The 24,147-nt window shown below is 45.3% G+C and overlaps 2 protein-coding genes and 1 pseudogene across 2 annotated transcripts in view; 1 reads left to right on the top strand and 2 right to left on the bottom strand.

Moving 5' to 3' along the window:
- The first annotated feature begins 279 nt into the window (after window positions 1-279).
- Window positions 280-12,757, top strand: LOC124008428 (secreted phosphoprotein 24-like). The gene is given in 7 exon segments (XM_046319699.1): window positions 280-309; window positions 312-378; window positions 789-916; window positions 3,455-3,577; window positions 4,456-4,563; window positions 12,159-12,210; window positions 12,391-12,757. Coding segments are annotated over 7 exon segments (624 nt in total). The 3' UTR covers window positions 12,507-12,757.
- Window positions 12,758-15,197: 2,440 nt separating this feature from the next.
- Window positions 15,198-17,777, bottom strand: LOC124007723 (annotated as a pseudogene).
- Window positions 17,682-24,147, bottom strand: part of LOC124007721 (ras-associated and pleckstrin homology domains-containing protein 1-like) — an 84,580-nt gene continuing 78,114 nt past the window's right edge. The window contains 3 exon segments of the mRNA XM_046318446.1: window positions 17,682-18,779; window positions 18,781-20,063; window positions 23,827-23,963. Of these exon segments, the coding sequence (XP_046174402.1) occupies window positions 17,822-18,779; window positions 18,781-20,063; window positions 23,827-23,963 (2,378 nt within the window). The 3' untranslated portion in view covers window positions 17,682-17,821.

The following is a 24,147-nucleotide window of genomic DNA, read 5'->3' as shown; positions in this document are numbered from 1 at the left end:
TACTTGCAATTATTGTGATATGTAGTTGTTTGCACTGATTTGTAAGATTGTACGTGTGTCTGCTAAATGACTGAAAAGGTAAATGAACATGTGGCAAGTTTAGTTCCAGGAAGAAGACCACTTCAAAATAATGAGATTTCAGCCTGTAGGTCAATACTGTTGGCATTGAAATAAACCCAAAGAACTAAGGTCAGTCAGTGCTGTGGCAAGGAGGGGAGGGGGGGGGGGGGGACAGGAGGGAGAGGGCAGGGTAGAGTCTGATCGTACTGTATTTAAGGAATGGGGGAGTTGATGATCGAGGTGCTTTGTTTTATGCTAGACAGAAGATGAAGTGGTGTGTTGTTCTGCTGGCCTTGCTGCAGTCTTTGTGCTGCTCAGGTAAGTGATATACAATCCTTTCAGGTGTAGAACTCAATTTTGCAGCTGGTTCTGATAGTGCTTCTACACATGTCTCAGTCGATTTGATTTGTCATTTGCGTCCAGTCAGGAAGTGAAGCCAGGATCGTGTTTATTGGGCACCAAACTGAAGAAAACGAGTAAAATGGGGAGGAATAAGACATATTTATTTTTGTTTTCTGTTGCAAAACGTTTTGTTACAGTGAGACCTAATGAACATGACCCAGTTCAAAGGTATTATGTTAATCTTTAATAATACAATTTTTTTTTAAACAAATCATGAATTCACAATGCAGACGAGGGACCCAGGACAATATTACCTCCCAAATACCACAGATGTGAAATGTACTGTATGAGTGCTCAGTCTCCTCTTTCACCGTTGACCTCTGCAGGCTTGCCCCTGTACCAGTCAGAGTTGGCGTCCACGGCAGACAAGGCTCTCGTCGTGACCATGACCCAAGTCAACAATCTGTACGCTGGCCTTCGTCTATACCGAGTCACCCGTGGCTCTATCAAAAGGGTAAGTGTCTTCTCACCCCTGACCTCCTAGTGGTTTGGCTACATTTACAGTGCCTTCAGAAAGTATTTACACCCCTCGATTTATTCCACATTAAATGTGATAAAATCTATTTAATCCATTTTGTATTCAAGCTGTAACATTTTTGTTGTGTTCCAGCTTGAATTCAAAATGGATTAAATATTCTTGTTTTCTCAACCATCTACACAATACCACATGGTAACAAAGTGAAAACATGTTTTTAGAAATGTTTGCAAAAGTATTAAGTACTACAGAGTTAAGAAGGACTCCTGTATCTTTAGTGACTGGGTGTATTGATAGGCCATCCACAGTGTAATGAATAACTTCACCATGCTCAAAGGGATATTCCATGTCTGTTTCTTATTTTCTTTTACCCATCTACCAATCGGTTGCTCTTCTTTGCGAGGCATTGGAAAATCTCCCTGGTCTTCGTGGTTGAGTCTGTGTTTGAAATTCACTGCTCGACTGAGGGACCTTACAGATAATGTGTGGGGTACAGAGATGATAGTCATTCGAAAAACATTTGATTTTCATTTGCAAAAAAAAATTCATACATTATTCCACTTTGACATTATGGGGTGTTGTGTGTAGGCCAGTGACACAAAATCTCAATGTAATCCATTTTAAATTCAGGCTGTAACTCAACAAAATGTGGTAAAGATTAAGGGGTGTGAATGCTTTCTGAAGACACTGTATGCTCTTAGGGCACTATTCAATCCACATTGTGGAAGTTCAGCTTTACAGCGTGATTGAAATTTAAAGGCAATGTTCCCGCTTTCGTGCATATGTCGGCTCAATCGTAAATGACCTTGACATTTCTATCCCAGAATCTGCAACGTTTCAGCTTTACAGATGGAATATAGCCCCTACTATAGGAAAGTACTACACGGAACAAAAATATATAAACGCAACATCTGTTTTTCAATCTTCCAAAAAGCTTATTTCTCAAAAATGTTGTGCACAAATTTGTTTACATCCCTGTTAGTGAGCATTTCGCCTTTGCCAAGATAATCCATCTACCTGACAGGTCTGGCATATCAAGAAGCTGATTAAACAGCATGTGCAATACACAGGTTCACCTTGTGCTGGGGACAATAAAAGGCCACTCTAAAATGTGCAGTTTTGTCACACAACACAATGTCACAGATGTCTCAAGTTTTGAGGGAGAGTGCAATCTGCATGCTGACTGCAGGAATGTCCACCAGAGCGGTTGCCAGGTAATTGAATGTTCATAAACCACCTCCAATATAATTTGACAGAATTTGGCAGTACGTCCCAGAGGCCTCACAACTGCGGACCACATGTATGGCGTTGTGTGTGCGAGTGGTTTGCTGATGTCAACGTCGTGAACAGAGTGCCCCATAATGGCGGTGGGTTTATGGTGTGGGCATGCATAAGCTATGGACAATGAACACACTTGCATTTTAATCAAAGAATGCACAGAGATACCATGACGAGATCCTGACGCCCATGTAACGGATGTGAAACGGCTAGCTTAGTTAGCGGTGTGCGCTAAATAGCGTTTCAATCGGTTACGTCACTTGCTCTGAGACCTTGATTATTATACTGTTACACCCATTATTGTGCCATTCATCTGCCGTCATCACCTCATGTTTCAACACGATAATGCACAGCCCCATGTCGCAAGGATCTGTACACAATTCCTGGAAGCTGAAAATGTCCCAGTTCTTCCATGCCCTGCATACTCAGCAGGTATGTAACCCATTGAGCATGGTTGGAATGCTCTGGATCGACGTGTACAACTTCCTGTTCCTGCCAATATCCAGCAACTTCGCACAGCCATTGAAGAGGAGTGGGACAACGTTCCATAGGCCACAATCAACAGCCTGATCAACTCTATGCGAAGGAGATGTCATGCTCCATGAGGCAAAATGTGGTCACACCAGATACTGACTGCTTGTCTGATCCACACCCCTACTTTTTTTTAAAGGTATTTGAGACCAACATATGCATATCATGTATTGCCAGTCAATTGAAATCCATAGATTAGGGCCTGATGTATTTAAATTGCCTTTTATTTTTTTATACCTTTATTTAACTAGGCAAATTCTTATTTACAATGATGGCCTAGGAACAGTGGGTTAACTGCCTTGTTCAGGGGCAGAATGAGAGATTTGTATCTTGTCAACTTGGGGATTCAATCTAGCAACCTTTCGGTTACTGGCCCAATGCTCTAACCACTAGGCTACCTGCTGCCCCTACTGTAACTCAGTCAAATATTTGAAAATGTTGCATTTTGCGTTTTATATTTTTGTTCCGCATACATTAACAAGTCTTTCTAGCCTACCAGTTCCCTCACGTGTAGACTTCTCCCTGAATGGCCTCACAGGCACCATCTCAATTCTGACAATGTTGCAAATCAAACTTGCTAACCTCTGCTCACTTGGGGAAGATAGTAGCAAGCATACCTAGGTAGGGGTTGTTACATGACTTTTTGTTGTTTTTTCATACACGTTTTTTTCATACATCGCACAGATCTTAATGTGTCTTCTCTTCCAGGTTGTTCCTTTGGGATTGAACACTTATGACCTGATGATGAACTTTGGGATCAAGGAGACGGACTGTCTGAAGAGCTCTGGAGAAGACCCACAGAGATGTGCTTTCAGAGCGGGCTTCTTTGTGGTGAGACCCCGATCCTCGATTATTGGCCAAAGAAAAGATCTGATTTGTCAAAAGACCAATTAGTGGAAAAAATATCCGAATTGGGCTGCCTTGTGTCATTGCAGCCTATGAAATCAGTGCAAGAAATAGATCAGGGGCTGTATGTATCAAGCACCTCTGAGTAAGGGTGATGATCTAGGATTGGTTTTCCCTTTTAGATCATAATGAATAAAAATACACTATGGACAGGGAGGACTTGATCCTAGATCAGCACTCTACTCTATACACTCCTTTGAGACTGAAATACACTGACGCAGTGCAAGAAATAATTCCTCCCCAATACGCAGCTGACGAAGGATTGGGACTGATAAATATAATGACCACATCTCTTTAGCAAATTATTTTCTTGACCCACAAATGTAATATCTTTTTAAAATCTAGGACCAGATGAACAGGAAAATTACCTACATACACTGCAGTAGCTGTATTTGACATTAATACCGGATGACAATATGAGCAAATTGTTTGTGTTTGGTCCTGGGCATAGATCACTGTGAAAGTCCACTAAAGGGTTTGTGGGGTTCATCTATAAACTGCTGTTTTTTTTTCAGGACATTCTCTATTGACAGACTCCACACACTGTTGATTTTGGCATGGGATGCTGTGTTTGCTGTGACAGACAGGGGAGAACAGAATGTCACCAAATGAGTTTCTCTCTCAGCCCTGATCCTTCCAACAGGACTGGTGCCTGTTATAAAAGGCTAAAGATATAGATTCTTAGATTCATACTGCATTCATACTGTACTAGCATACTGATCAACGTGCGTAATTGTATGCCCATTTTCTTCTCTCTTAACTGCCACTAATCCTCCTTTCCTCCCTTGTTCCCTCTCTCCCAGCCGGCCGCCTCCTGCACCGCACGTGTCCGCGTCACTGCAGAGCTCACTCAGGTTGTGTCCCTGAACTGTGGCCAGGACAGCTCCAGCTCTGAGTCCAGTAGTGAAGAGGTGAGAGAGGGAGGGGGGGATGTCCAATAGATGAAGAGAATATAAGGGTGTTTTCACATTATTTCCCTTTTTAAAAAGTACTAATCTCACTCTTCTTTAAAGTGAACTCTGGGGTGAAAAAAAAAGGACTCTGTTCTTTGTATTCACACTGCCCTTCGATTTGAATGAGGTCTCGGCTCTCTTACCAGTTAATTTTGGTCTGAGTCCTAATAATACATGTAATAATAAATGTAGTTTGCATTTAGTTACAAAATAAGACATACTAATTATAATCCAAATGTAAAAATGACGGCAGATTTAAAAAAAATATATATCTTAACATTTTTTATTTAACCTTTATTTAACTAGGCAAGTCAGTTAAGAACTAATTCTTAATGCTTTAATCGAATCGAAAATGTTATGCTAATTGTACCACCAAACCTGCACATAATATTTTTTTTAGTTTGTGACACTAATGTGTGAGGCTATGGCAGGGGAAAGTGTTTTGCAGAAGCTTATAGTGCTTGGTGTGGGAATAATGATATGTTAACCTGGAGAGCTTTCTGTTCACAAAAATAGTGAACCACCTTGAGATGGTCTCAGCTCGGGTTTGTTTTGCGGGGTCTGAGTTCCTTTGCATTGACACTGCACAAAAATTTAAGCGAACCCGACAGAGTTCCCAAAGATTTGCTGAAAGGGACCATGTGTAAAAACGCCCTAAGAGATGCCCAATCCCAAAATCAACCCCTTTTAGGGCCAAAATGCACTCGGGTAGATCTTTAAGGATTTGATAGGTACGTAATATGACAACAATTCCACCTAGCCTACCAGAGGGCAAGGTTTAGTTAATACCGTTCATCAATCCTTTCAGATGTACATTGACGGATGGCCTAGAGCAGTGGTTCTTAACCTTGTTGGAGGTACTGAACCCCAACAGTTTCATATGCGCATTCACCGAACCCTTCTTAATTGAAAAAAAAAAATCTAATTCAAAACATAGGTATATATTTGACTGGTGCACAAAATGAACCGTGCATCAACATCACTGTTTTCAAAGAACAAAATCATCAAAACAAAAACATAATAATGAATATTTACTGCAAATCAGTGTGACTTCTGCTGTTGCCTTTCAGAGACCAGTTCAGAAATGCGCGGCTTCACCTTGGCAAGTGCCACTCTCATGTCATTTTCGCAACAAAGTCTGTTCCTTTTCTTCGTTTTTATGTCCAGCATCCTCGAAAAGGATTGCTCGCAAAGATATGTTGTAACAAACGGTATGAAAATCTCCAGAGCTTTCTTAGCAATAACAGGGTACGTTACCATTTGTTGACACCAAAACGTTGAAAGCGTTGTTGTTCTGAAGAGTTGCTGTTGAACCTGGCTCTGCTGAATTTCAATGATTTCATCGAGGTATTCATCATTGACATCTGTTGTCTCAACACTAAACGTGAACGGCTGTCTCACCCATGCTGGATATGACTCTCTTGTAGGGAAGTATCCGTCGAAAGACTTTGCAAGCTCATCTAAGTGCGTGGCTATTGCTTGCTTCAGTTCAGCGGGTACAGAAATGTCTCTGATTCCAGATACATCTTCGATCTTACTTACACAGTCGTCCAGCAGGGGAAAGTTTGCAAAGTTATTGTTCTCTGTTCGTCGTTTCCATAACGGTAGCTTTTTTTGAAAAGCCTTCAGGTTTTCCTCCGCTTCGATGATGTTGACTCCACCGCCCTGCATCTTTTGATTGAGATGATTGAGAGCTGCGAAGATATCGGCCATGTACGCTAAAATGAGAATGAACTCAGAATTTTTGAAGCAATCTGCATGACAATGTTGGTGCTCTTGCAAAAACAGGGCTAATTCCACACGCACGGCAAAAACACGATTCAGCACCTGTCCCCGGGATAACCACCTAACGTTAGAATGGTACAGAAGTACCTCGAATTCAGAGCCCATTTCTTTACACAGCTCACTGAAGATGCGATGCCGCAGAGCACTAGTTCGCACATAGTTCACGCATTCCACTACAATTTTTAATACTTCTGCCAGTTTTGGAGGCAAGGTTTTTGTTGCCAACGCATGCCTGTGCAGAATACAATGCGTAACAATGATGTGTGGTGCATCGGCTTTCACTAGCGCACCAAAACCAGACTTTCTTCCCAGCATGACTGGAGCTCCATCCGAACAAACTGCAGAAACCATATCCCACGAAAGATTGTTGTCTTTGAAGAAGTCATCCACAAGTTTCTTCACATCGGCTGCCTTAGTTGTTGTTGTAAGAGGCTTACAAAATAAAAATTCTTCCTTTATCACGTCGTCTTTCACGTAGCGCACGAATACAGCAAGCTGGCTTAGATTGGAAACGTCTGTGGTCTCGTCGAGTTGAAGGCTGAATTTTGCCGGGCTTGAAATCAGATCTGCAACTACTTGAGCCAAGATGTCTTTGCTCATGTCCTCTATTCTGTCGCTGATGGTGTCATTTGAAAGAGAAATTTGGGATAACTTAACTTCGGCCTCTTTTCCCAGCATGATATTCGCCATCTTCAACACAGCTGGTTTTATGAGTGTTTCACCAATGGTGTGTGGTTTGCCCTGCTTTGCGATCGGGTAAGCAACTTCGTACGATGCTGTGAGGATCGGTTTGTTGATGGGTACAAAGCCGAGAACAGGCAGAGTAGCCTTTTCATCGAATCTGGCTCTCTTCACCTTGAATTCAGCGAGTGTTGTGTTCTTGTATTTTCCATCTCCATGCAGCTTAAGGAAGTGTTCTCTTAGTTTTGCATGTGCTAGACTAGAATTGCTCAACTTGGCATTGCAAATCATGCAGTTAGGACATTGACTCCCATCACGCTCGGTTATACATGTAAATCCATATTGTTCATATTCGTCTGACCACTTTCTTTTTTTGCTCGACATAGTAAGTATGAAGGGATTAAAATATTAAGAAAGAAATCACAAGACATACCATCACCACAGTCACAAACTGAGCGCGCCAAATTCCCTGCAGCACAGATAGGCCAAGTGATGTAGCGTGATCACCTGCAGCCAATGATGGCCAAGCGGAGCGGGTCATCACGAATCATATGAATCGGATGTTTGTCTTGACCTCCGCCGAACCCCTGAGACTGACTCACCGAACCCCTGGGGTTCGATCGAACCCAGGTTAAGAACCACTGGCCTAGAGGTAAAGGCTAAGGTGCCGTTTGGGATTGATCATCAACAGTTTATACCTGGTTCTAACTTAAGTTATTTGCCCTGATTTTGTCCACATTCTGATTGTGCCCACATTTGACAGGTGTAGACAATCAAGACACATTGTGATCTGATTGTGATTAGATCATCCTGCCCACCTCCAGAGGTTGTCAGATACGCATTGTGTCTGGATATCTTACAAGTGTAGACAGAACTTGACAGAGAAACCATTTTAACTCATTATTCCACCCTCATTGACAGGTGCCACCATTGACTAATTACATGTCTTACAATGATATTCTTTTTTAAGAATAGCTGTGAAATAGTTTGCATAAAGGGACCAGGAAATCTGGTCACAATGCAGACACAGTGGACAGATAACTGTCCACTGTCTATGGGGCGGCAGGGTAGCCTAGTGGTTAGAGCATTGGGCTAGTAACCAAAAGGTTGCAAGTTCAAATCCCGGCGCTGACAAGGTCGTTCTGCCACTGAACAGGCAGTTAACCCACTGTTCCCAGGCCGTCATTGAAAATAAGAATTTGTTCTTAACTGACTTGCCTAGTTAAGTAAAGGTCAAGCATATATTTGTATTCATGGATCCCCATTAGCTGCTGCCAAGGCATCAGCTACTCTTCCTGGGGTCTGGCAAAATTAAGGCAGTTATACAATTTAAACATTACAATACATTCAACAGATTTCACATTTCATATGTTGTCATGTGTGTGTATGCATGTGTCAATGTTTGTGTTGCTTCACAGTCCCCACTGTTCCATAATGTGTATTATTGTTATTTAAATCTGATTCTACTGCTTCCGTCAGTTACCTGATGTGGAAGAGTTCCATGTAGTACTGTGCACCTCCCATAGTCTGTTCTGAAGAGACCTTTGGTGGCGTGGGGTATGCATGGGTGTCCGAGCTGTGTGCTAGTCATTTAAATGCTTTCAACATCTCAATACCCCTCACAAATAGAAGTAGTGATGAAGTCAATCTCTCCTCCACTTTGAGCCAGGAGAGATTGACATGCATATTATTAATATTTGCTCTCTGTGTACATCCAAGGGCCAGCAATGCTGCCCTGTTCTGAGCCAATTTCAAATTTTCCTAAGTACCTCTGTGGCATCTGATCACACGACTGAACAGTAGTCCAGGTGCGACAAAACTAGAGGCTGTAGGACCTGCCTTGTTGCTAGTGTTGTTAAGAAGGTAGATTAGCGCTTTATTATGGACAGACTTCTCCCCATCTTAGCTACTGTTGTGTCAATATGTTTTGACCATGACAGTTTACAATCCAGGGTACTCCAAGCAGTTTAGTCACCTCAAATTGCTCAATTTCCACATTTATTACAAGATTTAGTTGAGGTTTAGTGAATGATTTGCCCAAAATACAATGCTTTTAGTTTGAAATATTTAGGACTAACTTATTTATTGACACCCATTCTGAAACTAACTGCAGATTTATGTTAAGTGTTGCAGTCATTTCAGTCTCTGTAGTAACTGATGTGTATAGTGTTGAGTCATCCACATACACACTGGCTTTTGGCATGTGGTTAGTAAAGATTGAAAAAGTAAGGGGCCTAGACAGCTGCCCTGGGGAATTCCTGATTCTACCTGGATTATATTGGAGAGGTGTCCATTAAAGAACACCCTCTCTGTTCTGTTACAGGTAACTCTTTATCCACAATATAGCAGGGGGTGTAAAGCCATAACACATACGTTTTTCCAGCAGCAGATTATGATCGATAATGTCAAAAGCTACACTGAAGTATAACAAAACAGCCCCCACAATATGTTTATCAGTAATTTGTGTGTTTACTCTAAAATAGCATTGTATCTGGTCAAACACAATATTTTTTCAAACTTTAATAAGGGTTGGTAACAGGCTGATTGGTCGGCTATTTGAGCCAGTAAAGGGGGCTTTACTATTCTTAGGTAGCGGAATGACTTCCCTCCAGGCCTGAGGGCACACACTTTCTAGTAGGCTTAAATTGAAGATATGGCAAATAAGTGGCAATATCGTCTGCTATTATCCTCAGTAATTTTCCATCCAAGTTGTCAGACCACGGTGTCCTGTCATTGACACACTCACTTTACAGAATAAAAAATGACAATTCTTGTCTTTCATAATTTGGTCAGATACACTCGATGTAGTGTCATCTTGGCAATAAAAAACTAAAGTTGTTGGCAATATCGGTCGGTTTTGTGATGAATGAGCCATCTGAATGAATGAATAAAATGTAGCTGAGTTTGCCTTTTTTCACAATTTCATTGAAGGTGCTCCAAAGCTTTTTACTATCATTCTTTGTCATGTTATCTTTGTTTCATAGTGTAGTTCCTTTTATTCAGCTTAGTCACATGATTTCTCAATTTGCAGTATGTCTGCCAATCGGTTGTGCAGCCATTCCTTTTGCCTAATCCCATACAATCCCCAGAGATTTAACTGTTTTTACAGTCATTTTGTTAATGGCTGCATGCTTATTAGTAACTGGGAGAAGTAATTTCATAAATGTGTCAAGTGCAACGTCGGTTTGCTCCTCATTACACACCACAGACCGATAAATATTCTTTACATTAACAGGAATCACTACAAAACTTATTCTATGACCTCTTATACACTAGATTAGGCTTAACCTTTGGAACTATATTGTGAACACTACACCCAATGATCTGGATACTGCTTTCAAGCACACTTCTGCAGAATTAGTAAATATGTGATCAATACATTCATTCCTGTGCTGTTTAACTACTCTTGTAGGTGGACTGATAACCAGGTTTCAGCTTTTTCTTGAGTGGGCAGCTTGATGAAAGCCAGTCAATATTCACCCAGAAAATATACCTCTGTTTTATCACATACATTATCAAGCATTTCACACTTTATCCAGATACTGACAGTTAGCACTTGGTCGAAATCAGCTTCCCACCAGAATGGGCTTTAGGTGAGGCAGATGAACCTGTAGCCATATTACCTCAACAGTATTTAACATGAGATCCTCTCAAATCTGTACAGGAATGTGGTTCTGAATATAAACAGCAGCAACACCACTGGCATGTCTTTTTTTTATAACCTTGTATTGCTTCTCCCTGTATCAAATATATTGTCTGAGAGTCAGAATATGAATCATCTGTTGCTAGCAAGTTGTTAATTTCATGAACCTTGCTTCTTAATAACTTCTTATGGCTGGGGGGCAGTATTGAGTAGCTTGGATGAATAAGGTGCCCAAAGTAAATGGCCTGCTCCTCAGTCTCAGTTGCTAATATATGCACATCATTATTAGTATTGGATAGAAAACACTTAAGTTTCTAAAACGGTTTGAATGATGTTTGTGAGTATAACAGAACTCATATGGCAGGCAAAAACCTGAGGAGCAATCAAAACAGGAAGTGAGAAATCTGAGATTGGTATGTATTCAACACAGTTCCCATTGAAATCCCCTTGAGATATTCCACATCTTCCACTAGATGTCAACCGTCCATAGAAATTTGAATGAGGCTTCTACTGTGTTATGGGAATTAATGACAGCAGAATGAATCAGGTAGTCAGCCATTTTCTGGTCACAAGCATTTCACATGATAGCGACCTGCGTTCCATGTCTCCTGAAGACACAAAGGAATACTCCGGTTGGAACTTTTTGAAGATTAATGATAAAATCATCCAAATGATTGATTCTGTACTTAGTTTGAAATGTTTCTTCGACCTGTAATATAACTTTTTGAAGTTTTTGTCCAACGTAACGCTGACCAGAACGAGCGTTTGGATATGTATACCAAACGCGCTAACAAAAGTAGCTAATTGGACATAAATAACGGACATTATCGAACAAATCAAGCATTTATTGTGAACCTGGGATTCCTTGGAGTGCATTCTGATGAAGATCATCAAAGGTAAGGGAATATTTAGCATGTAATTTACGGTTTATGTTGACTACAACATGGCTGCTAATTTGACTTGATTGTTCTGAGCACAGTCTCAGATTATTGCATGGTTTGCTTTTTCCGTAAAGTTTTTTGGGAATCTGACACAGCGGTTGCTGATGACTAACCTTTGATGAAGATCAAAGGTTAGTGATTCATTATCTCTTTGTGCTTTTTGTGACTCCTCTTTGGCTGGGAAAATGGCTGTGTTTTTCTGTGGCTTGGTGCTGACCTAACATATAATTGTTTGTGGTGAGGAATTGTAATTATGAGATTTCTGTTTTGAATTTGGCGCCCTGCACTTTCACTGGCTGTTGTCATATCATCCCGTTAACGGGATTGCAGCCCAGAGGTTTTTTTTAAGCTACATATGTTAACGTGGGCTATGTGTAGACATTTCTTGAAATGTGGGCAAAATCAGGACAAAGGATCCATGTTAGCACCAAGTATACACAGAGCTAAAATGTCCAGCTGAGCAATACAGAAAAAATCCCTAAATCCAGATTCTCTATCAACAGAACTTCACGAGGAAGAGGCAGCAGTTGAACGTGCAACCATCTGGGAACAGGGGTAAGCAAAACCTAGCCTGTTCCCAGATATGTTATTGCGGTCTTTATCTCCTTTGGTCCGTTGGCAAGATGGCACAAACAGCTCTAGGGACCAGGCTCAAGCAAAACTGCTTTAGTTGACGCCAATGTATAGAACACACAAAATAATCATTGTGCTAACCAAAATAATGTATTGCTGCAGGCCCTGTCCTGCCTGGCTTCCCTGAGGCCACTCTCTTTCCCAGCCACTCTTTCTCCAGAAAAGTGGAGCCTCAATCGATCCCAAGGGGCGACAGCATCGGCAACCACCTGGAGTGACTCGGCACGACACACCCGGAGTGTATTCAATGATGTGAAATGTTACGAGTGTTGCAGATAGAATAGGGAATTGTCAGCTCTATACAGTACAATTCTGAATGACAACCATATCTGTTCTACACCATACATTTCTATCTGAATGTGACATTCTCCTTATCAGGCCCTGACAGTACTCGTTGGAAAACAGGGAGGTTCTGATAGTGACGCTGGAACCTAAGAGATAATTTCCAATTAAATTGATTACTCTCGTCTGGATGTGTCATCATTCATTTTCATGTTTTGTAAGTGGGACATACAAGTGATAATGTCTATTAATGATCCACTATCCATAGTGATTGAAAGACACATACAGGGTGATCCTGTGTATGCAAGACATGTGGAGACCACAAGAGGGCATTCAAAGCCCATCAACACTGAACCCAGAGCAACATTCCATTTTATCAGATTACGTTTATACAGGCAGCCCAAATATTGGCCATAGAGCTGATTTGATAGTCAAAAGACCAACTAGTGGAAAAATAATACCTATTGGGTTGGCCTGTGTATAAACAAACTTTGTACAAGACATTAGGAACATCTTCCTAATATTGAGTTGAACCCCCTTTTGCCCTCAGCACAGCCTCAATTTGTCAGGGCATGGAATCTACAAGGTGTGGAAAGCGTTCCACAGGGATGCTGGTCCATGTTGACTACAATGCTTCCCACCGTTGTGTCAAGTTGGCTGGATATCCTTTGGGTAGTGGACCATTCTTGATACACACAGGAAACTTAAATGTGAAAAACCCAGCAGCGTTGTAGTTCTTGACACTCCAACCGGAGTGCCGAGCACCTACTACCGTAGCCTGTTTGAAGGCACAAATATTTTGTCTTGCCCTTTCACCCTCAGAATGGCACACATACACAATCCATGTCTCAATTGTTTCTCGGCTTAAACATCCTTCTTTGACCCATCTCCCCTTCATCCACCTGGATTTAACAATTGACATCAATAAAGGATTATAGCTTTCACCTGGTCAGTCTCAGAAAGAGCAAGTGTTCCTAAATGTTTTGTACAGTGTATATCTATGTGTATCATACCAGTGACAGGTCTACAAATGAGCTTTTCTAGAATACAACAGAACACTAAGCCTAAAAAAAAATGGGACCTTCTTTCCTTGAAGTGACCGATCTGACATCACTGGACTGCTATGAGCAACCTTTCAATTGCATTGATTTCACTATGTATATTTACACGGTCTGGGATTTTTCATGGTTCGGGCTAGGCCCCTTAGTTCCAGTGAAGGGAAATCTTCAGCATACAATGACATTCTAGACAATTCTGTGCTTTACAGTTTGGGGAAGGTCCTTTCCTGTTTCAGCATGACAATGCACCCTTGCACAAAGCGAGGTCCATACAGAAATGTTTTTTTGAGATAAGTGCGGACGAACTTGACTGGCCTGCACAGAGCCCTGACCTCAACCCCATCAAACACCTTAGGGATGAATTGGAACGCTGACTGCGAGCCAGGCCTGATCGCCCAACAATGCCCGACCTCACTAAATGCTCGTGGCTGAATGGAAGCCAGCTCCATATTATTGCCCATGATTTTGGAACGAGATGTTTGACGAGCAGGCATCCACATACTTTTGGTCATGTAGTGCATGTCAGATCAGTGATTACTTCAAGGAAGGATGTATTAGAAGCTCTAGCCTCAATCTTTATGTTTCATTCTTTCACAACAGTAGAGATACAGGTTAAATGAGCAATCTGGGATTGGTACATCCAATTTTACCTTAAAAATAATGATAGCAAGTTGATTCTTGAACTTACCACAATCAAAACTAAAAAATATAAGCTTGTTTTACTCCATTGCATTCATGATAAACGATGTCGGCTCAATTTTAAAATGGTGCAAGCAGATTGAATCCCATCCCTGGTTAATCGTTTGTGGTTAGATTGCGCCAGCCCCATTCCTTAGTTATTTAGCAAAAAAGTGTGTTTAAGTCCCAGATTGTCCCTTTAAGTTAACCAATAAATGAACCATAGAGTTGGTGATAAACAAGACAGCGATACATGGTCGAGGTATGAGTACCAACATTTATATTGTGATCTTCGGGATAGTAGACATTTAGTCTGCAATCTCCCCCCCCCCCCCCCCGTTTTATTAATTTAGTTTCATATGGCCCCCAAAATCAGATACACAACACTTCAATAATTTAATGCTTACTTCAGTTTGACATACTGTTAACCAACAACCTGAAAAGGATGATAATTCAATCATGAAAACGCACAGGCTCTGGGGTGAAGTTTCCCCCTTAGGTACAGATACAACTGACCCAAGATCAGCATCTCGAGCCAACTTCACCAATACGGAGCAGAAGCAATGTAGATATAAGCAAGATTAATATGACAGCATGTTTTATGCGTCTAGCAGTGGTCCCTCAACATTCATGGTCCACTTGAGTTCAGTACGGACATTCAGCTTTATTTGGTTATGGTCGCTATACTGTATCGATTGCTGAAAATGGTGGAAACCGAAGCTCATGCTTCTATCAATCCAATCCAGGATGGTCACACTTCCGGAGAAGAGTGGAGGATTGGGGACAAACCCTAGATTCAACTTTTAAGATGTCAGCAACTTGATATCCAGGCTTATTAGGACAATAAGTACTAGCACCCTTGAAATGAAGGCATTGCTGCGAGAACCCCCCCCCCCCTCCTCCTCTGCACTGCACTTCGGCAGGAGAAGCAGGAAACTGCACCACACTGGGATGTTTAGGCCATAAAAACAGGATATAGAAAGCAACATTCAATTTTAATGCGAGCCAGACGGGAATTTGTGAATTAATTTAGCCAGTCAGGTCTAGTCTAATGCTACTGACAACATCATTCAATGATCCGTGTACCTTAAAGCAAAACGTGTCGCTTCAATTTTAGCCACCGTGTTGAGAATAACTGAGTATATGGTAAACGGCACCTGGAGCAAAGCTGCCCCCGCTCTGTACATTCTATTTCTATGATTTTAGGCCATGTCATGTGACAATCTAAAGGTGGCAGGGGCCGATGGGAGGGGAGCAGAAGCAGTTACTGTACAGATAAACAGAAGCAGATGTTCATTAGGCACCAAACGTTTTAAAGCATGTCCCCAACGAAAATCTAAAATGTGTGTTTCTAATTGGACAAATCCAGTGAGTCCCTCCCTGTTTCACAGTCCGTTTCTTCTGCTTGGTGCCTAATGAACCCGACTCAGATGCCGGTCAGGTCAAAGGTCAAACAAACACAGCACACAACCCACAGGGCATTCGAAAGACATACACACGACGTGCCGTTCCAGTCTTCAGTTAAGCAAAATAAATTGTATGCATTAAATAAAAAATTAACAAAAAAATTATTCCCAGTCACAAATGTTTCCAGTTGCACAGTCATGGTTTCGTGCCTTTGGGAGGAGAGAATCTATTTTTTTCCCCCATTTTGGAGATTCCTTCGAGAGAGTGCAATCGTCTGTGAAAAAAGGCGTCCTTCTGATTTGCGTGAGACACTTGCAAAACATTCAGGGAATACTTAGGAAATGTCAAAACTCTCTGAGAATTCTTATCTCATTGATTCAAGTTTTTCGATCTTCTCCGCCTCTCTCCAACATACTTGCAGCTTTTAAAAACGTAACTATAAAGAAAATCCTTTCACGTATTAAATAACTTCATATAAAACCAGAGGCAAAATAACAATCCCTATTACAGAGGCCTTCCTTTATGGGCTGTCTCCCATTTCCCCTTTATCTCTCGCTCTCACACACATGGATGCATGTGAAAACACACGGTTACGCACACAAAACGGGCACACACACACGGGCACACACACACAGAGAGCGTCATGTTTTACAGCATGTCCATGCAGTACCAATGCAGAATGAATCCTAACGTCGTTATTATTGGTTTTCTGACTACGTGGCACAAACATACGGCGAAGAAGCTGATACGTGGTTTGGCGTTTCCTTATTTACATGGTTAAGTATTCACCATCATAATCATGGAACACGAGGAGTCCAGTTTGTCAATATCCACTGACGGTCCTGTGTGATAGATATGATAGATAGAAACCCCTCCCCAAGAGAGGTAAAGTAGGCATCATCCAACAGTCTCCTTTTCTACCACTCCCCTGGTCAGTGTGTCAGTTTTGTGTTGCCCCCCCTCTTGGGTGGGGCCGGTGGGGGCCCCCGCCGTAGCGTTGCATAGCCTGAGATGTTCCCCCCTGACAGCAACTCGGGCGGTGGAGGGGCCAGTGCCAACTCCATGTCGTCCATGGTGCCCGCGGCGGGCTCCAGCTTGGGGCCGGACAGGCGGGACGAGGAGAGCGAGCCCTGCCGGCTCACCGACTTGCGCTTCAGAGTCCGGTTCAGGTCGTCCATGAAGTTGCCCGGCTGGGGGGCGCCGTTGTTACCGTTCCCCTTGGGGGGCGAGGTAGGCAGGGGCAGCTTGGGAGGCGGGGACGGCTGGTTCCTCTGCAGCATGGGGGAGGGGCCTTCTTCAGGGAGCCCTTGCCCCAGGAGGAGTTGATGGTGGCGGGGGAGGGGGACCGGGAGGGGCAGGCGGTACTTTTGGCTGGGGGTTGACCACTGCTACCTTAGGTGCCCCAACGTGGCCATCACTGGGCAGTGGAGGAGGGGGAAGAGATCAAAAGCCAGTGGGGGAGTGGGGAGGTAGGCCACGGCGCACTCCGCTGGAAGGGAGGGGAAGTCGGCGGTGGACTGGCGCAGCTGGCCCACTTGACCCACTTTGGCCTGAAGGGCCAGGTTGGCCAGGTTCAACTTGCCTGGCTTGGGGGCGCCGGGGGCCGGCCGGGAGGAGGAGGGGTCCTTAGAGGGAGAACTACCCAAGGACACGGCAGGGAAGGATGGGAAGGTGGAGGGGAAGAGGAGGACTGGGGGCGAACTTGCTGAGAAGGTTCCTGCGGGACTCCTGGTATTCAGCCGTGGAGTTAGACTTGATGCTGGAGGCCTTCTGGGGGTGGCGGGCGGGGCTTCCTGCCCCCCAGCCAGAGGAACCTGAGGAGGGTGTGGAGGAGCCCGATGGAGATCTCTTCAGGGGCGAGCATAGGTTGCCGGGGGAGAGGGGGAGGCGGAGGGGTGGGGCCAGTGATGGGAGGTGGAGCAAGAGGGGCAAGGCCGGTGACTGGAGCAGGTGGGGGCGGAGGAGGAGGGGGAGGAGGAGGGAAAGACAGGCTGCTCTCAGAAGCGGGTGGAGGGATCTCAGAGGCCTGTTGCTGGGCCTGTCCACAGCCTGGCTGCCATCTTGGTTTGGCCTTCACCGCAGGAGGGGAAAGGGGGGCTTTGGGGCTCTCAAGTTGATTGGTTGACAGTGTGGACCCTGGGAACTGACTTGCCATCTGTTTGACCAGGGAGGTAGTGGTGGGCGGAGCCGTGAATGACATGGGTGGCGGCTTGGAGAGGCTGTGCTGCTTGGGAAATGTGGGAGGGGGCTGGTTGGGAGTGTGGACTACCTGGAGGCTGTGCTGCTTCTTCATTGACACCGGAGGAGGAGGGGGCGGGGGTGGGGGAGGAGTAGGGGCAGCAGGTGGGGCGGGGGAGAGGGGAAACAGGGTATAGAGGCTTCCGGGCACCGTGGTGGAGCAGAAAGCCTGGGGAGAAGGTTTTGGGTAGGGCAGGGGGGAGCAGCTGCGGGCGAGTACTGCTGCTGAGGAGTTGGGGGAGGAGGAGGTGGGGGAGGAGGTGGGGGAGGAGGAGGTGGGGGAGGCACAGAGAGCTTCTGGGGAGGCGGTGGGGTAGGAGGGGAGGTGGCGGGGGAGGAGGCGGTGCCGGAGGCGACTCTACCAGTCTGGCAGCGGGGGAAAGAGGCCCTGGGTGGGACCGTTGGGGAACTTCTGGGCCAGTGCCTGCTGGAGGGCGTTGGCGCCGTAGGGCAATGGGCACAGACCTGGCATCGGGTCTGGGGGCGGTGGAGGAGGAGGGGAGGGGGATGTCGTTGCTCTCCGGCGGTGGTGGGATGAACTGGGGCAGGACGGCCGGGCTGGGGGAACCGAGCCGGAGTGCGGCCATGGCCGACCCCAGAGCGGGCATGGAGGGCGGGGGAGGGGGCGGCGGGGGAGGCGGGACATTGATGTTGTTGACCAGCGGTTTGACAGCCGTCTGATTGGGACAAGCCGGGGCTTGAGCTGACGCCCTGGGTGGGCTCTGGTGGTTGTTTTGCGCCCTGTGGTGATTGGCGGCCTGGTGGGCAGCGTTCTGGTTCTGCAGCCGGGTGATGGTGCTGTACTTGGCGAACACTGTGGGGCCCGAGTGGTGAGGGTGCTGCTGGCAGGCAGGGGAGGTGGGGGAGGGGTGGTGGCGGGGGAGGGGGTGGCGGGGCACAGCTTGGTTGTAGCTGCTGTAGGGCTGTGGGGACAGCTGTTGGGGTGGTGGAGGAGAGAGCTGGGGAGGTGGTGGAGAGAGCTGGGGGGTGGTGGAGAGAGCTGGGGGGTGGTGGAGAGAGCTGGGGGTGGTGGAGAGAGCTGGGGGGTGGTGGTGGAGGAGAGGGCTGGGGCGGCAGGGAGGGCAAGGCCTGGGTGTAACTACTGCGGATCTGGGGAGGCAGCTGTTGGGGCGGTGGAGGGAAGGGCTGTTGGGGCGGTGGAGGGAAGGGCTGTTGGGGCGGTGGAGGGAAGGGCTGTTGGGGCGGTGGAGGGAAGGGCTGTTGGGGCGGTGGAGGGAAGGGCTGTTGGGGCGGTGGAGGGAAGGGCTGTTGGGGCGGTGGAGGGAAGGGCTGTTGGGGCGGTGGAGGGAAGGGCTGTTGGGGCGGTGGAGGGAAGGGCTGTTGGGGCGGTGGAGGGAAGGGCTGTTGGGGCGGTGGAGGGAAGGACTGTTGGGGCGGTGGAGGGAAGGACTGTTGGGGCGGTGGAGGGAAGGGCTGTTGGGGCGGTGGAGGGAAGGGCTGTTGGGGCGGTGGAGGGAAGGGCTGTTGGGGCGGTGGAGGGAAGGGCAGGGAAGGCAAGACCTGGGTGTAACTGCTGCGGATCTGGGGGCAGCTGTTGGGGCGGTGGAGGGAAGGGTTGTTGGGGCGGTGGAGGGAAGGGCTGTTGGTGCAGGGTAGGCAAGACCTGGGTGTAACTGCTGCGGATGTGGGGGGTAGCTGTTGGAGCGGTGGAGGGAGGGCTGCTGGGGCGGTGGAGGGAGGGCTGCTGGGGCGGTGGAGGGAGGGCTGCTGGGGCGGTGGAGGGGAGGGCTGCTGGGGCGGTGGAGGGAGGGCTGCTGGGGCGGTGGAGGGGAGGGCTGCTGGGGCGGTGGAGGGGAGGGCTGCTGGGGGCGGTGGAGGGGAGGGCTGTTGGGGCGGTGGAGGGGAGGGCTGTTGGGGCAGGGTAGGCAAGACCTGGGTGTAACTGCTGCGGATCTGGGGGGGCAGTTGCTGTTGAAGTGGGGGGGAGGTACCCCCCTGTGGCTTGGGGGGTAGAGAGTGGGTGTAGCTGCTGCGAGTCTGGGGAGGCGGCTGCTGTTGTGGCACAGCCAACGCAGGGGGCTCCAGTTGTGGGGTCTGGCGGTGCGTGTGGGCAGGGTGAGGGAGGGTGGCGCCTCGGGTGGACTCCCTCATCTGTGCGGGGACAGAGAAACACACACAATGAGTACAGGATCACCATGGACAATCTGTTGATAAGCGACGGCTTGAGTATAATAATATTTTGAAGATAAATACACAACGCAGAGGATAAGAGGACAAGAGTACTAGAATTAACGATCAATAGGGAATTGTCAATGTAAATAGGAGTTGGGTTTCAGTTCAACAGCTGTTTAGAATCTGTGGTATGTCACTCCTGAACTCAGTGTGCTATGTTCTGTACATTGAGTCTGGAGCAGGATACTTGTTATTTGGCCATTGGCCCAGTTGTACTGCAAGGACTTCTGATTGGTCAACCCCAGGCTAGGGTGGGGGGTTATATAAATGGCATCCTTTTCCTTTGTTCTGTGGAGAAAAGCTGAGGACAAGGGAGAATGAACATCTACCTCCCAGCATAACATTATGATTTGTCCTCTTTGAATAAACCTATTTTTCTCCCCCTGATTTGCTTTGGAGTTTGTGTTATTGAAGAATAACATAAATTGCTAACAATAAGGGTACGGTTAGAATAAGGATTCGGGTAAGCATAAGGTTAAGGCTGGGGTTAAGTTTAGGATAAGGGTCAGTAGAAGGTGAAATCAGCCCCAGTGTTATGAGTGGGCATTAGGTGGCCTGGACCGCCCTACAGTACCTTCTCCCGTCCAAATAAAGTATTTAAATATTGATCATTTATTTCACCGAGATGAGCGGAGACAGAAATACTCACCAATCTCAGATAAATCATCAGAGCGAGCGAAACAGCGCTCCCCTGTCTGAGTATGTGTAGCCCATGACTGTCTGTTCCTTGGTAGAAACGAATTAACTTATCGTCAGGCAGGCTAGAATGCATATCTACACAGGAAGACCTTGGCTTGGTCATAAATTATCTAAATTGGTGGGAGACGATGTAGGAAGGCTTGAGAACTATACTGCCATTGTACCGGAGTGGAGGAGAGACGGGACAGTTCGAAAACTAATGACGTCATTTTCAGTTTATAACCTGTGGTAAATTGTATCGTGTTCAGTACTCTCGAGAACAAACGCTAGTGCTTGATTTTGAGACTGGTCTCCGCCCATTTTATGTAAATAAGTTTCTTACAAATCCTTAGAAATGGGCTGAGTGTATTAATTTAATTGGGTATTAAACATATAGGAATTTAAATTCCTCTAACAGCATGTCATACTCTTTTTGGCCAGACAGCATCACATACTGTACATGGGCAAAATATATCAAATCGTATTGGTCGCATACACATATTTTAGCCAGATGTTAGTGTGGGTGTAGCAAAATGCTTGTGTTCTTAGCTCCAACAGTGCAGTAATATCGAACAATTCATAACAATATACACAAGTCTAAAAGTTTTTAAAAATGGAATTAAGAAATATATAAATATTAGGACGAGCAATGTCAGAGTCCGGAGTATAAATACATATGTGATGGGATGTATAGACATTATGGACAGTATGTGGATAGAATATTTAGTATATTTGTCGAGTACGTAGGATAGAACATTGTGTATATATATATATATATATACAGAAATAGGCATATTGACTAGAATACAGTATGTAAACATTATTAAAGTGACCAGTGTTCCAGTGAAAGTGACTAGTGAAGCCATGTCTATGTGCATAGGGCAGCAGCCTCGAAGGTGCAGGGTTGAGTAACCAGGTGGTAGCCGCCTAGTGAACAGTCTGATGGCCTTGAGATAGAAGCTGTTTTTCAGTCTCTCAGCCCCAGCTTTGATGCGCCTGTACTGACCTCGCCTTCTGGATGATAGCGGGCCGAACAGGCCGTGGCTCAGGTGGGTTGATATACTTGATGATCCTTTTGGCCTTCTTGTGACATCAGGTGATGTAGGCGCCAGGCGGTGATACAGCCCGACAGGATGATCTCAAATGGTGCATTTGTGAGGGTCTTAGGGGCCAAGCCAAATTTCTTCAGCCTCCTGAGGTTGAATAGGTGCTGTTGTGGCGTCGTCTACACCACAATGTCTGTGTGGGTGGACCATTTCAGATTGTTAGTGATGTGTATGTTGAGGAACTTTAAGCTCTTCACCTTCTCCACTGTGGCCCCGTCGATGTGGATGGCGGCAGTCTCCCTCTACGGTCTCCTGAAGTCCACGACCAGCTCCTTAGTTTTGTTGACTTTGTAAGACCGGGGCCAAGCATCACTCTGATGCTTTCTCTGGTGAGATAGTTGTTTCAGCCACTTGCACATTGAAGGAAAGTTGGGCGGGTGCACAGTGCACTGTTTTGACGCTGGAATTATTTTTGGACGAACGTGCAAAAGGTAACCTACTTTTTGAAGTGATTTGTTTGACAAAAATCGGTTGAACACATCACGACTGGTTGTGTTCACGCCACATTTATAAAAGGTCATTTTTAATAAAATTCATGCCTCCCTCGACTTTACCTAAATAAGTCTAAAACACACTGCCATTGTTAAACTCTTAATATCAGAAACAGTGTGTTATAACCACTGTTAGGAGGGCATGTCATTTTCTTTATGGTTTTCCCCCACTGAACCCCCACTACTCCCCACTGACCCCCTGCTTCCCTCCTTCTCCCGATAATTAAAAGGTGCCGTGCCCAGTTGACAATTACCCCGATAATTGCCTCGAAACTGAACACACACCAAAACTAATTTCACACAACCCGTTTGGATAGAAAAAACGGAGACAATTCAACCGTCTGATTATCAGCACAAAACGTTATCACAGAGAGCAGGCCCCTACATCAAGCAAAAAAACAAAATCAGCAACGCACCTCACTAGCTTTCGTTGTTTATGTGACAACTTATGCCATTGCGTGAAGACACACCATGTCAAGCACGAGCTGACAGTAATTGACCGTTTTTGACTGCGGCCATATATTCATTAGAATGCCATTTATATGCTTTTGTGTAGCGATTTTCACTATTTATCAAGCACACTTGGAGCTTAAAATAATGTTAAGGCAACAAATCTTTCATCATTTGACCGAGCATCTTGCTGACTGTGCATCTTGGTGGTTGGGGTATCATCTTTTTTTGCCTTCGTAGAAAGCTGTTACCAAGTCCCAACATATGCTTTCGGTTTCGTAGTTGTAACAAAGGCAACTCCACAAATAAAATGGTGTTTTTACATAAACAGTACCATACACTAATGAAAAGTAACACTAATGAAAAGTAACACTAATGAAAAGTAACACGAATGAAAAAGCATTTTGTGTGATTTGAAATATATATTTTTCGTAGTAATAATAATAATAATATATGCCATTTAGCAGACGCTTTTATCCAAAGCAACTTACAGTCATGTGTGCATACATTCTCTAATGTGACCTTCATAAACACAACCAAATGATATTTTTTTTGCAAAAGCATATATGAAATGTATTAATTAAACTGTTAAAATGTTGCGGTCCGAATGACTGCTCATTAGCTTGAATGGCGGTTCTAGTTTTGCCACGGAAGGAGGTCCTGCAAAAAACAAAAACGTGCCCCATATATGAATCAAAAAGGCCCGTATATGGAAATCAAAAAGAGTCCAACTGATTTGTTCTGGCGCCGGCCCTGGTTGAATTGTTACTGATAGTCTGTAGAGCATCTACAGTGCGACTGAGACAAAATCAATCATCACAGTAAAACAATCTGATGGGAGACAAAGAGAAGAGGAGAAAGGAGAGATAATGGAGAGACATATAGAGAGATGAGAGGAAATACAAAGGAGGAATATATTGGCGTGAAGAGGAGAGGTCAAAGGGGAGAAGGACTAACCCTGGTGTTCTCCTCCATCTGTGTTCCTCTCTTCCAGGCCTCAGAGAAAATGGAGCTGACCACGCTCTGGGAGCGCCCGTGGCTGGAGGCCGTGTCCACTCCACTGTCTGACTGGCCCGAGTGGTTCGACTGGGACTCTGGGGGGCACACACACACACAGCCATGGAAGAGAGCCGCTAAATGCTGATCTTGGGTCAGTGTTGCATTTCCCCACTAATGGTTAAGGTTAGGATTGGGCAAGGGGAAGCTGATCCTAGATTTGTACCTTGGGGGAAACTTCACCCCGGAGCATATAAACACTAGATTTCTGACCTACACATT

The sequence above is a fragment of the Oncorhynchus gorbuscha genome, linkage group LG21, assembly GCF_021184085.1.
Source record: "Oncorhynchus gorbuscha isolate QuinsamMale2020 ecotype Even-year linkage group LG21, OgorEven_v1.0, whole genome shotgun sequence".
Taxonomy (NCBI): domain Eukaryota; kingdom Metazoa; phylum Chordata; class Actinopteri; order Salmoniformes; family Salmonidae; genus Oncorhynchus; species Oncorhynchus gorbuscha.
The sequence above is the reverse complement of the archived record's forward strand: the minus strand, read 5'-3'. Positions and strand labels throughout refer to the sequence as shown.